The sequence below is a fragment of the Sceloporus undulatus genome, chromosome 2, assembly GCF_019175285.1.
Source record: "Sceloporus undulatus isolate JIND9_A2432 ecotype Alabama chromosome 2, SceUnd_v1.1, whole genome shotgun sequence".
NCBI lineage: Eukaryota > Metazoa > Chordata > Lepidosauria > Squamata > Phrynosomatidae > Sceloporus > Sceloporus undulatus.
Genome location: NC_056523.1, coordinates 116355887 through 116373173, shown reverse-complemented (window position 1 = coordinate 116373173; position 17287 = coordinate 116355887). Strand labels below are relative to the sequence as shown.

At 39.9% G+C, this 17287-nt stretch overlaps 1 protein-coding gene across 2 annotated transcripts in view; it reads left to right on the top strand.

Moving 5' to 3' along the window:
• Positions 1 to 13017, top strand: part of TENM2 (teneurin transmembrane protein 2) — a 216416-nt gene extending 203399 nt beyond the window's left edge. For both annotated transcript variants that reach the window (XM_042452450.1, XM_042452449.1), the window contains exons 21-24: positions 1230 to 1526; positions 3286 to 4900; positions 8794 to 8924; positions 11030 to 13017. In XM_042452450.1, coding sequence (XP_042308384.1) covers positions 1230 to 1526; positions 3286 to 4900; positions 8794 to 8924; positions 11030 to 11791 — 2805 coding nt within the window. In that variant the 3' untranslated portion in view covers positions 11792 to 13017. The remainder of the gene's footprint in view (positions 1 to 1229; positions 1527 to 3285; positions 4901 to 8793; positions 8925 to 11029) is intronic.
• The last annotated feature ends 4270 nt before the right edge of the window (positions 13018 to 17287 follow it).

Sequence of the window (17287 nt, the reverse complement as noted above, 5' to 3'; positions counted from 1 at the left end):
TCCAGAACTGCAATGCAGAATACTAGTATAAATTAAGGGGTGCAAAGCCATCTGTGTGACCCACACAGTTCCATTGTCATACATAGGAGAATGACCAGAGGACTCATGGGGACTGCTGTTCCTTCAGCATTGGCTGTCTGAGGGACTTGCCTCACCATAATGACACAGTCAGCCTGTCCAAAATTGAAAGGTGGAGCAACTGGAACATTCATTACTAGATTAGAAATGCATTCAGTGTATGCTGCTCTGGCTGTATGAAGATTTTCAGACCAGCACTTAAGCACTGGTAAAACACTGCAAAATTGTTTAGGAAGTGTGTCTGTGTAGGAAAGCCTGCCATACTTCCTAAACATCAGAGGATTATCGGCTCCCCTCCAGCATCCCTGTATCATTCAGGGAGAAGCAAATTCCTATGAATGAAAAGTTTCCAGTCATAGGAATTTGCCTCTCCCTGAATGATTCAGGGATGCTGGAGGGGAGTCGATGATCCCCTGATGTTTAGGAAGCGCGGCAGGCTTTCACACACATATGCTTCCTAAACGATTTTGCAGCATTTTACCAGTGCTTAAGCACTGGTCTGCAAATCTTCTATGTCTTCACGTCATCTGTTGACCTATGGTGATTTTTCATAGGGCAGTGGTTCTCAAACTTTTTACCCTTGTGATCCCCTTTACATCTACATGTGGATTTTTTTAGAGTTTGCAATATTTGTATATACATAATGAGATGAGACATGAAATTCATTTATATTTTGTGTAAACTTTACACGCATCACCTGAAGATACTTTTAGATACAATATTCATAAAATAATTTTCAGCTTTGTGCATGAAACAAACTTTCTGTACCTTGAACCATCAGAAAGCAGACTGTTTTAACTGTTCTAGCTCAGTTCTAAAGAATCCTGGGAATTGTAGTTTATTGTGGCACCAGAGCTCTCTGACAGAAAAGTCTAAATGTCTCACAAAACTACAGTTCCCAGAATTCCCTAGCATTGAACTAGGGCTGTTAAAATGGTCTTAAACTGCATTACTTCCACAATGTGTTTTGGATCATGATATCAGCTACGCATGTAGTCGATTTTGGATTCTGGAATATTTTGAATTTTAGAATTCCAAATAAGGAAGACTCAATCTGTAGTATGAGTACCCAGTGTATGCGTCCATATACTACTCATATAGTGTAATACAGTACCTGTATTTAATTACATTAATATCTTTTTTTTGAGCAGGTCCATGGAAGGAATTTGCTGTCTATTGATTATGACCGAAACATTCGGACAGAGAAAATATATGATGACCACCGGAAATTTACATTGCGAATTATTTATGATCAACTGGGACGCCCTTTTCTCTGGCTACCCAGTAGTGGTCTTGCTGCTGTGAATGTGTCTTATTTCTCCAGTGGACGACTGGCTGGACTTCAGCGTGGCGCCATGAGTGAAAAAACAGATATTGACAAACAAGGCAGGATTATTTCCCGTATGTTTGCAGATGGAAAAGTATGGAGTTATACATATCTGGAAAAAGTAAGTAATTTTTATGAGTTACAGCATTATGTACATAAAAGCCTGTTTATTCTGTGATTTGCCTCAACATGTACATGCATCAGAATAAAACAACCATTACTTTGGTGCTAGAATTGTACATCAAATGTAATTTTTAAATTTCTAACAACATACTCCTGGGCATATTTACTCAGAAGCAAACCACAACAGGGTTTACTTTCTAGTAAGATTGGTTAGGATTATAGAATTAATAGAAATTCTTTGTTCATACCCTGGCCCTTATGAGACGCAACAAAACAGAACATATCACTGAACAGGTATAACAAACTGAATTAAAATTAATAATAAAGGAGTGTCATTAAAATGAATTGATAATCCTGTAGTTTTATCCCAACTGTCTTGGAATGCAGCCCAATTAATTCCAACTGAACATGAAATAAGGCAACTATTATGGAATTACAGTTGGCCTTCCATTTCCACAGGTTCTGTATCCATGGTTTCAACCATCCGAATCTCAAAAGGCAAACCTTGATTTTTCCATTATATAAGGGACTATTTTACTATACCACTGTATATAATGGGACTTGAGCATCAACAGATGTTGGTATCTATGGGGGATCCTGGAACCAACCTCTTTGTATACCAACTGTTGTTGAGAACTGCAGGGAATCCAGTCTTAAGAATGAATGATTTTAGAACTACAGTGGTGCCTCGGGTTACGAAATTAATTCGTTCCGCGGGACCGTTCGTAACCCGAAAAGCCTTCGTAAGCCGAATTGCCATAGGCGCTAATGGGGAAAAGCCGCAGTTCCTTTTAAAATAGCGCCGAAGTTTTTTCGTAACCCGAAAAAACATTCGTAACCCGGAACAATTATTTCCAATGGCATTTTTTCGTATCCTGAAAAATTCGTAACCTGGGTATTTCGTATCCCGAGGTACCACTGTATCTGGCTTCTGTGTAACCATTCTGTGAGCAATCATGAGTTATGAGCCTTGCTAAATGCATGTTAGTATAGTAAGAGGATGTGTGTTTAACCTTTGCCATGAAAAGACTGCCAAAAGTCACCTTATGGTAAGAAAATTGTAAGCTAAATGTACCTGTGTAGTGAGTAATGTTGGGAGAGTCATGTTCCCTCACAGAAAGGCAGTGGCAAACCTCTGAACAAATATTGCCAAGAAAACCCCAGGATAGGACAACCTTAGAGTTGTCATAAGTTGGAAACCACTTGAAGGCACATGACAACAATAGCAACAATAAACAATATGGCAAATTTAATTTGAGGGAATAGCAGTTGATAGCTAATCTCTGGGCCTTACAAAATATTTTTTTTTAAATTATACACTGTTTAATTTTGCAGGCTATCTTTTAAAATAGATTTACATGGCATATTTCTCTAAACTCTATTAACCTAAAAGTATCTAGAACCATCATATAGAGAGAGGGAAGGAGAGTCCCATAAGAACAGCAGTATCCAGAAGACAGGTATTTTAAGGAATTAAAATTACAATATTTCTTCTTCTTTTTTAATGAATGGAAGGAAATGGCATATAATTTGACAAAAATACTTTAGATTTTCATATTATTTTATATTTGAGAACAGAAGAGTTTTAGTATACTGAGTATAATAGTTAGCAATATGTCAACAACACTGGATGGAACTGTCAACCATGTTCATTTTTTTTCTTATTTATGTGATCTTAGACTGTAATTCTAAAACCTATTTGGCACAGTTTTGACCATGCATCATCTAATTTATATTCTTTATTTGTTTTTCAATAGTCCATGGTGCTACTACTTCAGAGTCAGCGGCAGTACATCTTTGAATATGATTCTTCAGACCGACTGCATGCTGTCACTATGCCAAGCATTGCTCGGCACAGTATGTCCACTCATACGTCGATTGGCTATATTCGAAATATTTATAACCCTCCTGAGAGTAATGCCTCAGTGATTTTTGATTACAGTGATGATGGAAGGATTTTGAAAACATCTTTTTTAGGAACTGGTCGGCAGGTTTTCTACAAATATGGGAAATTATCCAAGTTGTCAGAGATTGTATATGACAGTACAGCAGTGACTTTTGGATATGATGAAACTACTGGAGTTCTCAAGATGGTTAATCTACAGAGCGGTGGCTTTTCTTGTACTATCCGCTATCGTAAAATTGGTCCTTTGGTTGACAAACAGATTTACAGATTTTCTGAGGAAGGTATGGTCAATGCAAGATTTGATTATACCTATCATGACAATAGTTTTCGAATTGCTAGTATCAAGCCTATAATAAGTGAAATACCTCTCCCAGTTGACCTTTATCGTTATGATGAAATCTCAGGCAAAGTAGAGCACTTTGGAAAATTTGGGGTAATTTATTATGATATAAATCAAATAATTACCACAGCTGTGATGACACTGAGCAAACATTTTGATACACATGGACGTATTAAAGAAGTTCAGTATGAAATGTTTCGATCGCTCATGTATTGGATGACGGTGCAATATGACAGTATGGGAAGGGTAACTAAGAGAGAGTTGAAGCTTGGGCCTTATGCCAACACAACTAAATACACCTATGATTATGATGGTGATGGGCAGCTCCAGAGTGTGGCAGTTAATGACAGGCCAAACTGGCGTTATAGTTATGATCTCAATGGCAATTTGCATCTCCTGAATCCTGGAAACAGTGTCCGATTGATGCCACTGCGCTATGATCTAAGAGATAGGATTACACGCCTGGGTGATGTGCAATATAAAATTGATGATGATGGTTTTTTGTGCCAAAGAGGTACTGATATATTTGAGTATAATTCCAAAGGCCTCTTAACAAGAGCTTATAATAAAGCAAATGGATGGAGTATTCAGTACCGTTATGATGGACTAGGAAGACGAGCTTCTTACAAAACCAACTTGGGACACCACCTTCAGTATTTTTATGCTGATCTTCACAACCCAACTAGGATAACTCATGTGTATAACCATTCCAATTCAGAAATTACTTCTCTCTACTATGACCTACAAGGTCATCTTTTTGCAATGGAAAGCAGCAGTGGAGAAGAATACTATGTTGCCTCGGATAACACAGGTACACCATTGGCAGTGTTCAGCATCAATGGCCTAATGATCAAGCAACTACAGTATACAGCATATGGGGAGATCTATCATGATTCTAACCCAGACTTTCAAATAGTCATTGGATTTCATGGAGGACTGTATGATCCCTTAACAAAATTGGTCCACTTTACTCAAAGAGATTATGATGTTTTGGCTGGACGCTGGACCTCTCCGGATTATACAATGTGGAAAAATATTGGTAAGGAACCTGCTCCGTTCAACTTGTACATGTTCAAGAGCAACAACCCTCTCAGCAATGAACTGGATTTAAAGAACTATGTAACAGGTGAGAAATAATAGGTGCTCTAGACGTCTAAGGAACATAGTGGAAAGATGTTAAGGATGAGATTCTACATTTAGGCGGGTTACACACCACCAAAAAGTACGTGCTCGGCACATACTAGGGTTAGGAAGGGGCATCCTTTCCGGACGCCCCTAACCCTAGTACATGCTGAGCACGTACAAAATGGCCCCGCCCATTCTTCATGGGTGCCGCCATTTTGACGTAGCAGACGCTTAGCGTCTGCACGTTGCGGCGTGGAAATGATGCCGCAAGTGCGCCATTGACGCCTTGCGGCATCATAACCGCACCTCAAAAAGCACTCATTTTTTGCGGGTTCTTTTTGCTGCGCTGGGGAACCACACGGTTTGTCCACTGTGGTTCCCTGGTGCAGCAAACATGGGCGCTCTGTAAAGCACCATAGTATCCCATACAAATTCCAGATCTTTCATACTTGCAAAAACATGGAAGCTCACCTTCAGTCTAATTACACAACAGTACAGAAGGAGGGGTTTTCATGGTTTTGTGGCTGCAGTCCAACTCCTGTGTTCATGTAAAACTGGTGGTGCCATCCTTTACTCAATTCTGTGGGATTAAGGTGCACTGAAATCAATGATATTTGTGCACACATGATTGGATGAAAACTGGTCCATGGTTTATTAACATTAGGGTTAGCTGTGCACAACCAAAGGTTCATTTGAAACCTGACTGCCAAAAGAATAAGAAAAATCATGAAGCAAAACTTCATGTCCAAGCATCCCGTAACAGTTTCATAATATGTAATGTATTATAAGCAGATAGCTGATTTAACCCTGTTGCTTGCTCCGTTGCACAACTGAAGAGTTTATCGCGCCGGGGATAAAACATTCCCCGATGTGTTACAACGGGCAGAAGTGGGGCCATGCACGGAGCATGATGGGAACCCGATGGGGCCCAGAACGCTAGTTTACCGCACAGGGAACGCCGCCGCCGAGCGTTCCCATCGGGTTCCAGGGGACGCCATTTCTGGGAACACTTTGAAATAGTTCCCAGAAATGGCACTCTCTGGAACCCGATGGGAACGCGATGGGAACGCTCGGCGGTGGCGGCGGTGGCGGCGGCATTCCCTGTGTGGTAAACTAGCGTTCTGGGCCCCATCGGATTCCCATCATGCTCCGTGCGCAGTCCCACTTGTGCCCACTGTAACGCATCAGGGAAAGTTTTATCCCCGGTGCGATAAACTTTTGAGAATGCCACAGTCATGCAGCCATTCCATGAGGTTTAGTTATACCCTTGAGAAAGGTCTTATGTTATGCAGATGTCAATTCAGCAAATTCATACCAAAGAACAGAAGCTAGATTCCTAACAGCTAATCTAGTATCCTATTTACAGTGTCCTGGAAGTCAAGTCAATATCATCATCCTCAAAAAGGTTGTGATACAGAATCAATCCTAAAACTAAAGCCCAATTTGGGCAAAGAAAACTTTAAAATAACAGATTTAATCCCAAGGTAGTCATGCTTAGAATAGATTGATTGAAATGAACAATCTGTGATTTAATTGCTACCTGTTTAAGTCCCATTTATTATCCTGTACCTATGGAGAACTGTTCAGACATATTTGGAGATAGGGTACTTGCAAATGAGTGACTCATTGCATTACCAGTCAAAGGCATTGGGAATCACCCTGTTGGTTAGTCCTGAGTAGATTCATGTAATCAATTATTAAATAGTGCATCAACACATAATTAAATCCTATTGATTCAATAGGTCTACTCTGATCAGAATTAACAATAGGATTTGGGTCACAGTGCAGCTATTCTCTCCATCCACCCTTAAGCATACTTCTTCTGGTAAGAAACAAAATGGAAGAAATTGGTAGATAACAGAAGGTTACAAATGGAAAACACTGTCATCTAGGTGCCCCATAAAATTATGTGTTTGAAGCAGGAAAATTGTGGTTGGAAAAATCTAATCTGACAGAAGTTCTAATTTCCATTCCATTGGTACTCATTTTCTTTTTATCAGAATCACTCAGTGCTGAGCTAGCCAGTAACTGTTTCTTAAAAGAAAGGCAATTAAGTACTATTCAACATATACTTTCTCAGAGTTAAATGTGCAGTAAGCCATAACTAAAGTCCCAGCATTTTTTTAAAAAATGAACAAGAAGCTCCTATCCCCCATGCAGCTATTATAATTTCAGAGGAGGTTAAAACTTCAAGAAAAAGTAAATTATATTTCTGGAAAGTTGAAGTGTAAATGATTACATTCCGGGGAGGAGGGTGTTGTTGAATATGTATTGTATCTTAAAATGTTCCTTGGTCATGAAAAAATAACTGATCTGTATCTCCGAAACCCTGAATCAAGTTCCACCTGCAAATGAAGAAGCAGCTGGAGAGAAGGACCATTCTAAATGTGGAAATGGCTGGAATGGAAGGATGAGCGGGATCCTCCCATCCACTGCTATGTGCTTTGGAAGCCTTCCAAATTTCCTTTTGGTTAGAAAGAAAGAAGATTATTTAGAAATTGCATTAATTCTTAACTGAAACCATAGTAACATTTTTTCACACATACAGAAAATAAATGCTCACCATTTTGCTATATCATTAGTGACTTTAGCTGCTCAGCATAGCTTTATTAGTAGATCCTCAATCTAAAGTTGCCACAGCTTTCCATGAAACATGGATTCCTCAATCTAATTTTTAATATGAAATTAAACATAATTTCTTCCTCCTCCACCTCCCTTCCTTCTTCTTCCTTCTCCTCCTCTTCTTTTCCTGTGGCCTTTACACACACTTGTAGCACACATTGATGACCAGTGACATCTTTTTGCTGATGAGTATCTTTCATTATTAAATGATGGCCTTGGTATTCTTCCTCTCCTCACCATGTATATTTATTCCACATTGTGGACAGCTAAAGAAAAGTAGTAAAAATCTGTTCTAATTGTTACAGTGATGTGTTAATATTTCATAAAATACACCTGATAATATTGAATAATAAAATTAAATAAGTGTCATAAAGTATTTTATACACTGAGGAAATAATATCATTTTTTAGTAGTAGCAGTAATGCCAGTAGAAGCCACAGTAGTAAATACACCACACTAGTGTTCCAGTAATCGTAGGAGATTATCACATTGTATTTAAAGTGACTTGTCCGCGACGGGATACAGTCATATTGAATTTTAAAAGCGGGTGTTATCACACATAGCGGCAGCAGGGCAAGTGCAATGGGTCTGCAACCCGAATCCCAACCACTTGCCATTTTTGAAAAGCTGCAAGATAAGCACAGCTAGTATCTGGGCTCTATACAGGTTGCACTTGCTTGGCTGCAGCTGTGTGTGCTAACTCCTGCTTTTAAAATTAAACATGACTGTATCCTGTCAGGGATACACTCGCTTTAAATACAATGTGATAATCTCCATAGTCTTGACCACTGCTACTCAAAAGTGGTGACTGGTGTCAGTCCCTGTTGGCTGATGGTCGCTGAAGAGATTCCGGGAAAGAAACAGTTGTGCCAATGTACACAAATAAACCATAGTACCAGTCCCTGACACACTGGAATGTGGGGAGGGGGCAGAATTTGCTGGACCCCCACCTTAGGTAGCATGAGACATTCTGCTGTAGAGAATATATAGGCAGGCCACTTGTGATTCCTACAAAGGGAATAGGCATCACTGGGAAGAACCATTCCCTGCCTATGGTCGGCTTCTTATAGAAATTTCACAAGACTTTTTTTAGCCAGACTGTCTATGATATATATATATATATATATATAGAGAGAGAGAGAGAGAGAGAGAGAGAGAGTAAAAAATTCTGAAGATGATGTCCTGACTTCTAATTAGCAGTTAATATTCAGTGCTACCAGTGTTTACTGTACATCTTCAGGTTTCACACAAGTATTTACTTTTAATTCTCAGATGTGAAGAGCTGGTTAGTAATGTTTGGCTTTCAGCTCAGCAACATTATACCTGGTTTCCCAAGGGCAAAAATGTACTTTGTGCCACCTCCTTATGAGCTGTCAGAGTCTCAGGCATGTGAAAATGGACAGGTAAGCAGAAACCTCCTCCATCCTCATTGCAAATGTGTTTGCATTTAGCTTTATTTTATAAAGGTAATAATAACAAGTCTTATTGACAAGGTTAAGTCAACAGGGTGAACGAAATAAACTGCATCAGCTTTATGCTCCTTTATTTGCTATCAATGAAGATGGTTGCTGCTTTTATTTTTCAACATTTGTCCTTGAAATGTTATTTGGTTAACAATGATAAAGAAAATCTCCACATTAACTAATACTGGAAATTGACAATTGTAGTTACAAATGTATAATCCAGAGTTTGATAGTGTAGGGAATATACAGGGATTGTAAAAGTCCTTCAGTCCTGACTTACCAGGCAACATCAATGGGGGTCTGTTTTCCTGTCAAAGAAAATGCAGCAGACTGACATTTCCACCCACAGCTGTGAGCAATTTCCATTACAACAGTCAGAAGCAGGGTCCCTGTTGTAATTTCTCCTTGCACCAGAGATGGCTGGTAGGAGGAGGTTAGGAATGCTGCTTGACAGAGCCTAGTTGCTTGCATTAGCTGTTGCCCAGTAAGTCAAGATTTGTGGAGACACTACTGAGCTTTGCAACTAAGGTAGTTACTAAGTAGAACATGTAAAATTCCAGCCTTTATATGTAGTATCTGACAACAGGCAGGATAACATCTGGAAGCATGCCCACGCTCCTGACATCAAAGGTGCAGTTATGCACCTTGACATCATCAGTTCTTCAGGAATCCCTGGTTGATAGGCATCTGGGTTCTCTGCCCAACCTTTCCTCAATGAAGAAGAAAGGAAAAAGTAATCTTTCAGCTTCAACTTCCAGGAGCTCCTGGGAACATTGGCTAAGAGTAGTGATGGCCCTCAATAGGGAGACGAAAAGGGCAGTGGAAATCCAAATGCTATCTCCAATCACTGATCAAAAACAATAAAAGGATTCTTTCTGCTCTCCTACCACCACATTCCCATGGGAGCTGAAGATAAAGGGGAAAGGGACTCCAGAGGGATGAGGAGCTTGCAAGAGAAGAGAGGCCTTTTCCAGGCCCACATAAATCAGTTTCTAGCAGGATTTATTCCATGGGTCCCCTACTTTTTATCTTTTATCAAGGCATTAATAATTGTTACATGTAGTTATGCTGGTATAAATAATGTTGTGCACTTGAATGAAAATACTTTCTGGAGGAAGGAACTAGCAAAAACACCCCTAAGTATTTCTTGCCTAAGAAACCCCTAGGAAATTCATGGGGTTGCAGTAAGTTGACAGGCACCTTGAAGGAACACACACACACAGTGTTTGAGACATGAATTCCCCAAATTAAATTAATGCCAACTGCACGCCCTCTCCAGAATCAAATCCTTAACATTTGCAAGGGATTTTGAAACTATTTTGTTTAATGGCAATTAGAATAAAATGTATACCCTCTTGCATCCCCAAATATCTGGGATAGGACAGTTATCCATAAATTTGGCAACTACCTTTGGACGTTTTCCATGATGTTTTTTTATTCTTATTTTTCCTTATCTTGGGATGACCTCTCAATTAAAGGATTAATCACACCATTCCAATCCCCAAATACCAAGTTGTTATCAATTTCTTGTTCTAAATTTTGTTTCCTTATATTTTATTTTTTTTAAAAAAATCATTATTTTCAAATGGGGCATCAATTCCAATAGCTAATATGGTTGTCTCTAATTTTAACTTCTAAACGAACACAAAAACCATGGTTGTCTACAAATATTTCCTTAGTTCCAGTTTTTATTAACATATTGTATATTGCCACTCCTCTGTTTCTCTTATCTATTGACAAGACATATAAAGAACCAAGCTTAGGATTTCTCAAATATTTAATATTTTTATTTATATGAGTCTCTTGTAAGCATACTATACTTGCCTTTTGTTTTTCTATAAAATGAAAGATATGTTTTCTCTTTGGTCTCGAGTTCAATCCTTTAACATTCCTAGGAGACATCAGAAACAAGTTGTGTATTGTTCCTCAATTCCCCAAATCGTCTGAAGCTTTGATTGAGAATTAAAAGAATTGTTTGTGACCTGTAATCTGTCCTTATACAGTTAAAAGGTAACTTACTTTTTCCCATTTTTGTTTTGTTCTAGCTAATTACCGGAGTACAGCAAACAACAGAGAGGCATAATCAAGCCTTCATGGCCCTTGAGGGACAAGTCATATCTAAAAAATTACATGCCAACATTAGAGAAAAAGCAGGTCACTGGTTTGCGACCACTACCCCAATTATTGGCAAGGGCATCATGTTTGCTGTAAAAGAAGGCAGAGTAACCACAGGTATTTCAAGCATCACAACAGAAGATAGCCGAAAGATTGCCTCAGTGCTGAACAATGCTTACTACTTAGAAAAAATGCACTATAGCATAGAGGGGAAGGATACCCACTATTTTGTCAAGATCGGCTCATCTGATGGTGACCTGGTCACCCTGGCAATGACCAGTGGGCGCAAAGTACTAGACAGCGGAGTTAACGTGACAGTGTCACAGCCAACTCTCCTGATCAATGGAAGGACTCGAAGGTTTACAAATATCGAATTCCAGTACTCAACCTTGCTCATTAACATCCGTTATGGCCTGACTCCAGACACGCTGGATGAAGAGAAGGCAAGAGTATTGGACCAAGCTCGACAGCGAGCTTTGGGGTCGGCCTGGGCCAAAGAGCAATCAAAGGCACGGGATGGCAAAGAGGGGAGTCGCCTATGGACTGAAGGAGAGAAGCAGCAGCTTTTGAGCACAGGAAGGGTTCAAGGTTATGAAGGATACTATGTGCTCCCAGTAGAGCAGTACCCAGAGCTGGCAGACAGTAGCAGCAACATCCAGTTCTTAAGACAGAACGAGATGGGAAAGAGGTAACAAATTAACCTGCTGTCATCCTTTGCCTGGATGAATCAGTAGTTACAACTGTTATCTCCTCTCCTAAGGAGATGAAGACCAACAGGGGGGGCACTCGGCTGAGCTGCTTTGGGATAATAAGTGGCAAGAAAGCTCACATTTTTTGAGTTCAATGCTGCTGTCCAAGTGTTTAAAAACCACATCCTGAAGTGGACTAAAGCCAGACTGAAAACTTTAAACCGTGCAAATTCAAAAGTACCCCATAAATATTACCCACTTGTTCTGGGTCTAAAGAAAAAAAATCAAAACAAACATATTGAGAAAGAAGGCCTCATCTTATATTACCTCACTCCATTCACATGTGAGCAAACTTTCAAGAAATCCAAGAGGGCCACCCACCTTCACTAGACCAGCTGATGGGAGAAAAAAGATTCTTCAAGCTGCTTGTTTGATAAACGTTCTAGAGGTTTTTTTTCATTTAAAAACAAAATACAGGTGCATTTATTACATGACTTCTGGGGTGATTTGTGTGTAGCAACTGGAAGAAATGAGGAGAACAGGAGCAACAGAGCACTGGAAATAGTAACAGAAATATGTTAAGGAATATAAACCTGCACTTGCACTCCGACCCTGCTTTTGTCTGGCCTAAAATTAATTTATTCAAAGAGGGCAGAGTGTAAAGTTGAATTCAAAATGGTGGCTATAAATCACTACTGATAGATTTCATACTCTGTTTGTCTTTGAAGATTCCATTGTGGACAGTATAACACAGTTACAGGGTGTAGTCTGTTTAGATTCAGTAGTTTGTTGGTATCAGTTCTAGTAGAGCTGTGGGCATTGTGTTAACACTATTGCAAATGGGCACCAATTCAGATCACCCTGTACATACATCAGCCAGAAGGCACAATCACTGTTTCAGATTTTAAAAAAGAAAAAAAAATTATTAGTGTGTTTGTTTGGTCGAGAAACTGAGACAATCACATTATGGTCACCGAGAGAGAAAAAATATTTAAAAAAATATATAAAAACAAGTCTAATAAGAACTTTGGTACAGAACTTTTTTGTAATATACATGTATGAATTGTTCATTCAGTTTTTATATTAATTTTAATTTGCTGCTAAGCAAAGAATAGAGACAGGCAAAGATAATTTATGGCAAAGTGTTTAAATTGTTTATACATAAATAAAGTCTCTAAAACCCCTGTGAATTTAACATCTTCCTTTTTAGCAATGTCCTAATAAAAATGAAAACCAGTCACCAATCTTTCAAGTGTGTTAAGAATTGTGTAAAAGGAAATGAGATGGCATAGTCACAGTGTATACTGAGTGCAACTGTGGCATTATGCTCAAGAGAAAACTAAGGTAGACTCATAGAAATCAATGGGAACTGCGTCAGGGATAGCCATATTGGCCATGCATCAAACTACAACAAAAGCTAAAATCTACTAAGAAGCAATACGTTTATTGGGCCAACTCCAAAGCATAAAATGTATCATGCAGCCTTTCAACACATCACTGGCTTCTTTCATTTGGCAAAAATATTTAAAAAGCAACGAGGAGAAGGAAGGTGACAACGTTAGAGTCATAGGCCTACATTTTGTCCCAGATGTTACTGTGTTGTCAGTTAGGATGGTATTGCTGGATCTCAGTGCAGGCAGTGGGAACTTGGTAAGTCAGCTTCTCAAGTGGCCTCCTATACAACAGCTGTAATGGTAGAAAATACAATTAACAACTAAGAAAACCCGAGCAGCCATCTGCAATACAGAGTTGCACTATGGTCCCACCTTGGGTCCCACTCAGGGAGAAAGACAGCATATACATTAAATAAAGGAATAAATTTATACAGCAATATTTAGCAAATACTGTTGTATGACAGGCTGCATATCTGCATTATAAACCCATACCCTCCAACTGCCCCAATTTGACAGGACAGTACTTATTAATTCTCTGTAGTCCCACTTTTTCAGCTTCTTTCACATGCTCCAGTTTTTCTCTCCTCCCACTTTCATCCTTTGCCCTCAGTTTAGTTGCTGCAAACCAAACTCAAAGTGAAAAAGTAGTTTGCACTCAATTAAATGAAGGAGAATTGAGTATGGACTTTTGCCTTTCCCAGTAAGCTCAGGCAAAAGAAAACTGCCACAGCTTCTTCTAGCTGGTGTGTTCCCAGGGCTTCCTGGGCGAATGTCTGTAAATCTTTCCCACACTGCATCATTATAGCCCTTTTAACTGTCATGGTTCCATCCTAAAGACATCTGGGATATATTTAGAATTCTCTGCCAGAAAGCTCTAGTGCCTATGACCAAACTAGGATTCCTTAGGATGCAGCCATGGCAGTCAATGTGGTATAAAATACTGTAATTATGCATACAATCACACTGATAAGTTACCTCATCCTGGGTTGCTCACACAGACGCAGAGACCATAGACTGTTCTCCTGGCTGAAAGTGGAATCCACCTGTTCAAAACAATGCATGCTGACCCCACAGTATGAGGCAATTTTGACATTACACTAACAACCCGTTGAAAAGGGATTTCAGAATGCATTCACCTAAGTGCTAATGAACCCTTCCATTTCCTCCTAGAGTGCTTTCACATTAGGCTTCACAACCTCTGAGAACACTGTGTTCCCTCAGAATATCAGGCCATCTGCCACAACACCTAAAAATACTGTTGGCTGAGAATGTATGAAACTATGTATAGGGAAAATGGTTGAGACGTACCTTCTGTCTTCTCATAGTTTGGTTACGATAGCTGATAGCCATAGAATACTCAGTGGGGGAAAACTGTGGTGTTCATCTGATGTGGCCATTGAGTTCCATATTAACATAAGCTAGTGACACCAACGGAGCGGAGAAAAGTAACTGTTGCAATTCAGTGAAAAGAATATTGTGGCAGGAGGGTGTCATTTCTATGTATCTCTACCTCCCCCACTCTCCATCATTGCCTTCCAAATACACTGAGCCACACTTTGCCAGTGACCACCTGTGGCTTGCACAGGTAAGTGAAAGGGGTGGCAGGTGCTTGCAAACTTGGCATTCAGGTGACTGTCTTACTAATACAGGAGGAAATCAAGAGCCATCTCCATGCAGGAAAAAGAGAGCAAGCTCTCTTTGGTAATTCACAGCACAGCACAGCACTTTGCACTATCAGGAACAAGAAGCAACGTCATTATTCTTTTCAATGTTCTCCTGCTTTGAATTGATTTATACTCAAGAGAGGTATGTGTTACTTTATTCTGTCTTGTTTGCCTCTTTAATAATCTGTCCATCATGCAACGCTTTATGCTGGGTAAATTCATTGGAGTGGATCTAGCAGGATGCAGTAGTAGAACTTCTTGTGAAGCAGAAGATGAGAAGAACTGCACTGGTCTTCGAAGGGAGTTGAAATAACAACTATGCTTACAAAAATACAAAAATATTTGTATGCCAGAGATAGTTGTGCAGTAGCAGGGCTTCTGAGTGTATTTTACATGATCCCAGCTCATTGTGCAATTAAATCTGGAATCTTGGTTTACAAGCACTTCCTGGTTCTGTTTCCTTGTTGGATCAGCTATCTGACCCTGTATTTTCCCCTTCTCCTATGAGCAAGGGAGAAGAAAATTGATAGAAGGGCTCCGCAAGAATAAAGCATTAGTCAAGTGAGATTATTGCATGATGCTGTGATCACGTTAATGAAAGAAACTTGATACATACTAGCTTGGAAGCAGTGGTTTTCACATGTGTCTTCCATTATGGGACTGTGGCTGTAATGGTCTCTGGAGTTCAGCCTGGGCACAGCCTGAACTGGATGGGATCTCCAGAGATCATGTAGCAACCACCCCCACCCACTGATTTGAATGCTTCCTTCATAGCAACACAATAAGACATCACTAGGATTCCACAGGCACTTTCTGTTTCTAATACTGCAGAGACATTTCCTTCCCTCCCTCAACCCTGAGAAGGGCTAGACTGAGTAAAGGCATGTAAAAAAGGAACGTGAGAGATAGAGTACTTTTAAAGGAAAAGCCCTTATTCTTAGTAAGAACTCTCCATAGCAAAATGATCTCTCTTCTGTGAAGGACCATCTTTCCTTCAGGCACACGTTTAATAGTTATAAATTACAGACAGATTAGATCATATCAGATAAGTCAGGAAAAGTAATTAAAATCCCCTGACGCAACTAGCTAATGCATTCTCCTACTCTACTCACAGATTAGATGGAATTTTCAGTCCTTGGTGTTCATAGAGTAGCTGAGAGTCTGGACTCCTTTTGCCCAGTCTCAACCAGCTACTCAGTGGGAAAAGGGCCCCTTGCTCCAGGTTGTAAAAAGCCTGAGAAAAGACCATGAGGGAGACTTGGACAAAGTATTTTGTGGTCTTTTCTCAGGCTTTTTACAACTTGTGCTGAGAAAGACCTCAAAGATTTGTGCTTCTTCTCAACTGGTCACCGTCTGGGAAATTGCTATCTCATCACCACTGCGATGCTGAGCCTCACTAAAATGCAACAGAGCCTCTTGACCTCCCTTAGCCCTTTGGTACCTCGGAAGAAGGTTCAGATAAGGGGGGAACTCCCACTGTCACAGGGACTGTCCCTCACTCTCTTTCCCAGACTGATCCTTAACTCCACTTCCCTGCCCTATTGCTCTATCCAGGATGGGTTTTTTTTTCATTTTTCTTTTTTAACACAGTTTAGCAACTATGGCAATTATTATTATTATTATTATTATTATTATTATTATTATTATTATTATTAACCTTTATTTATGAAGTGCTGTAAATTTACACAGCGCTGTACATGCAATCCTTTTAGTTAGACGGTTCCCCGCCCTCAGGCTTACAATCTAAAAAGACATAACACAGAAGGAGAAGGGAGTGGTGACGGGAAAGGGTAAGAGGTCCAGCAGTTCCTCTCAACCTCCGAGGCCTGGACCAAGGCAGATGGACTGAAGGGAGGGCTTGGCTTCAAAATGGAAGGTTAATCATTATCCAGGGAAAATACATACTCACAAGTAGGATAATGCATATACAGTACATAGCAATACAGGAAATGGATCGATAAACAGCCAACACCCTCAGAACATCTGGGCAGCAACTCCTAAAGGTGCCTGGGGCTAGGTTGGCTGTTACTGCCAGAAGATCCTTTTCCACAGCTGCCCCAGCCCTTTGGAATACGCTGCCCATGGAGCTCCGCTCATCTACCACCCTGGCCCAACTTAGGAAGGGTCTCAAAACCTTCCTATTTAATCAGGCATTCCCCGACTAAATATCCTGTGGGCCTCCCTCCTCTCTCGTGGCCGTGAGGTTGGGCTAGGGTTTTTTTATTGTTTTTAAGGATTGTTGTTGATATGTGTTTTTAATCTGTATGCTGTTTGCACTTCGGTGCATTTTGTAAGCCGCCCTGATCGTTTGGAAGGGCGGGGTATAAATAAAAATTTTATTTATTTATTTAACAACAGAACATCAGATAGTAAGCGACAATTATGCGATGCCTGGGAAGGCTTCTCTGAATAGGATGGTTTTCAACTTCGTTTTGAAGCTG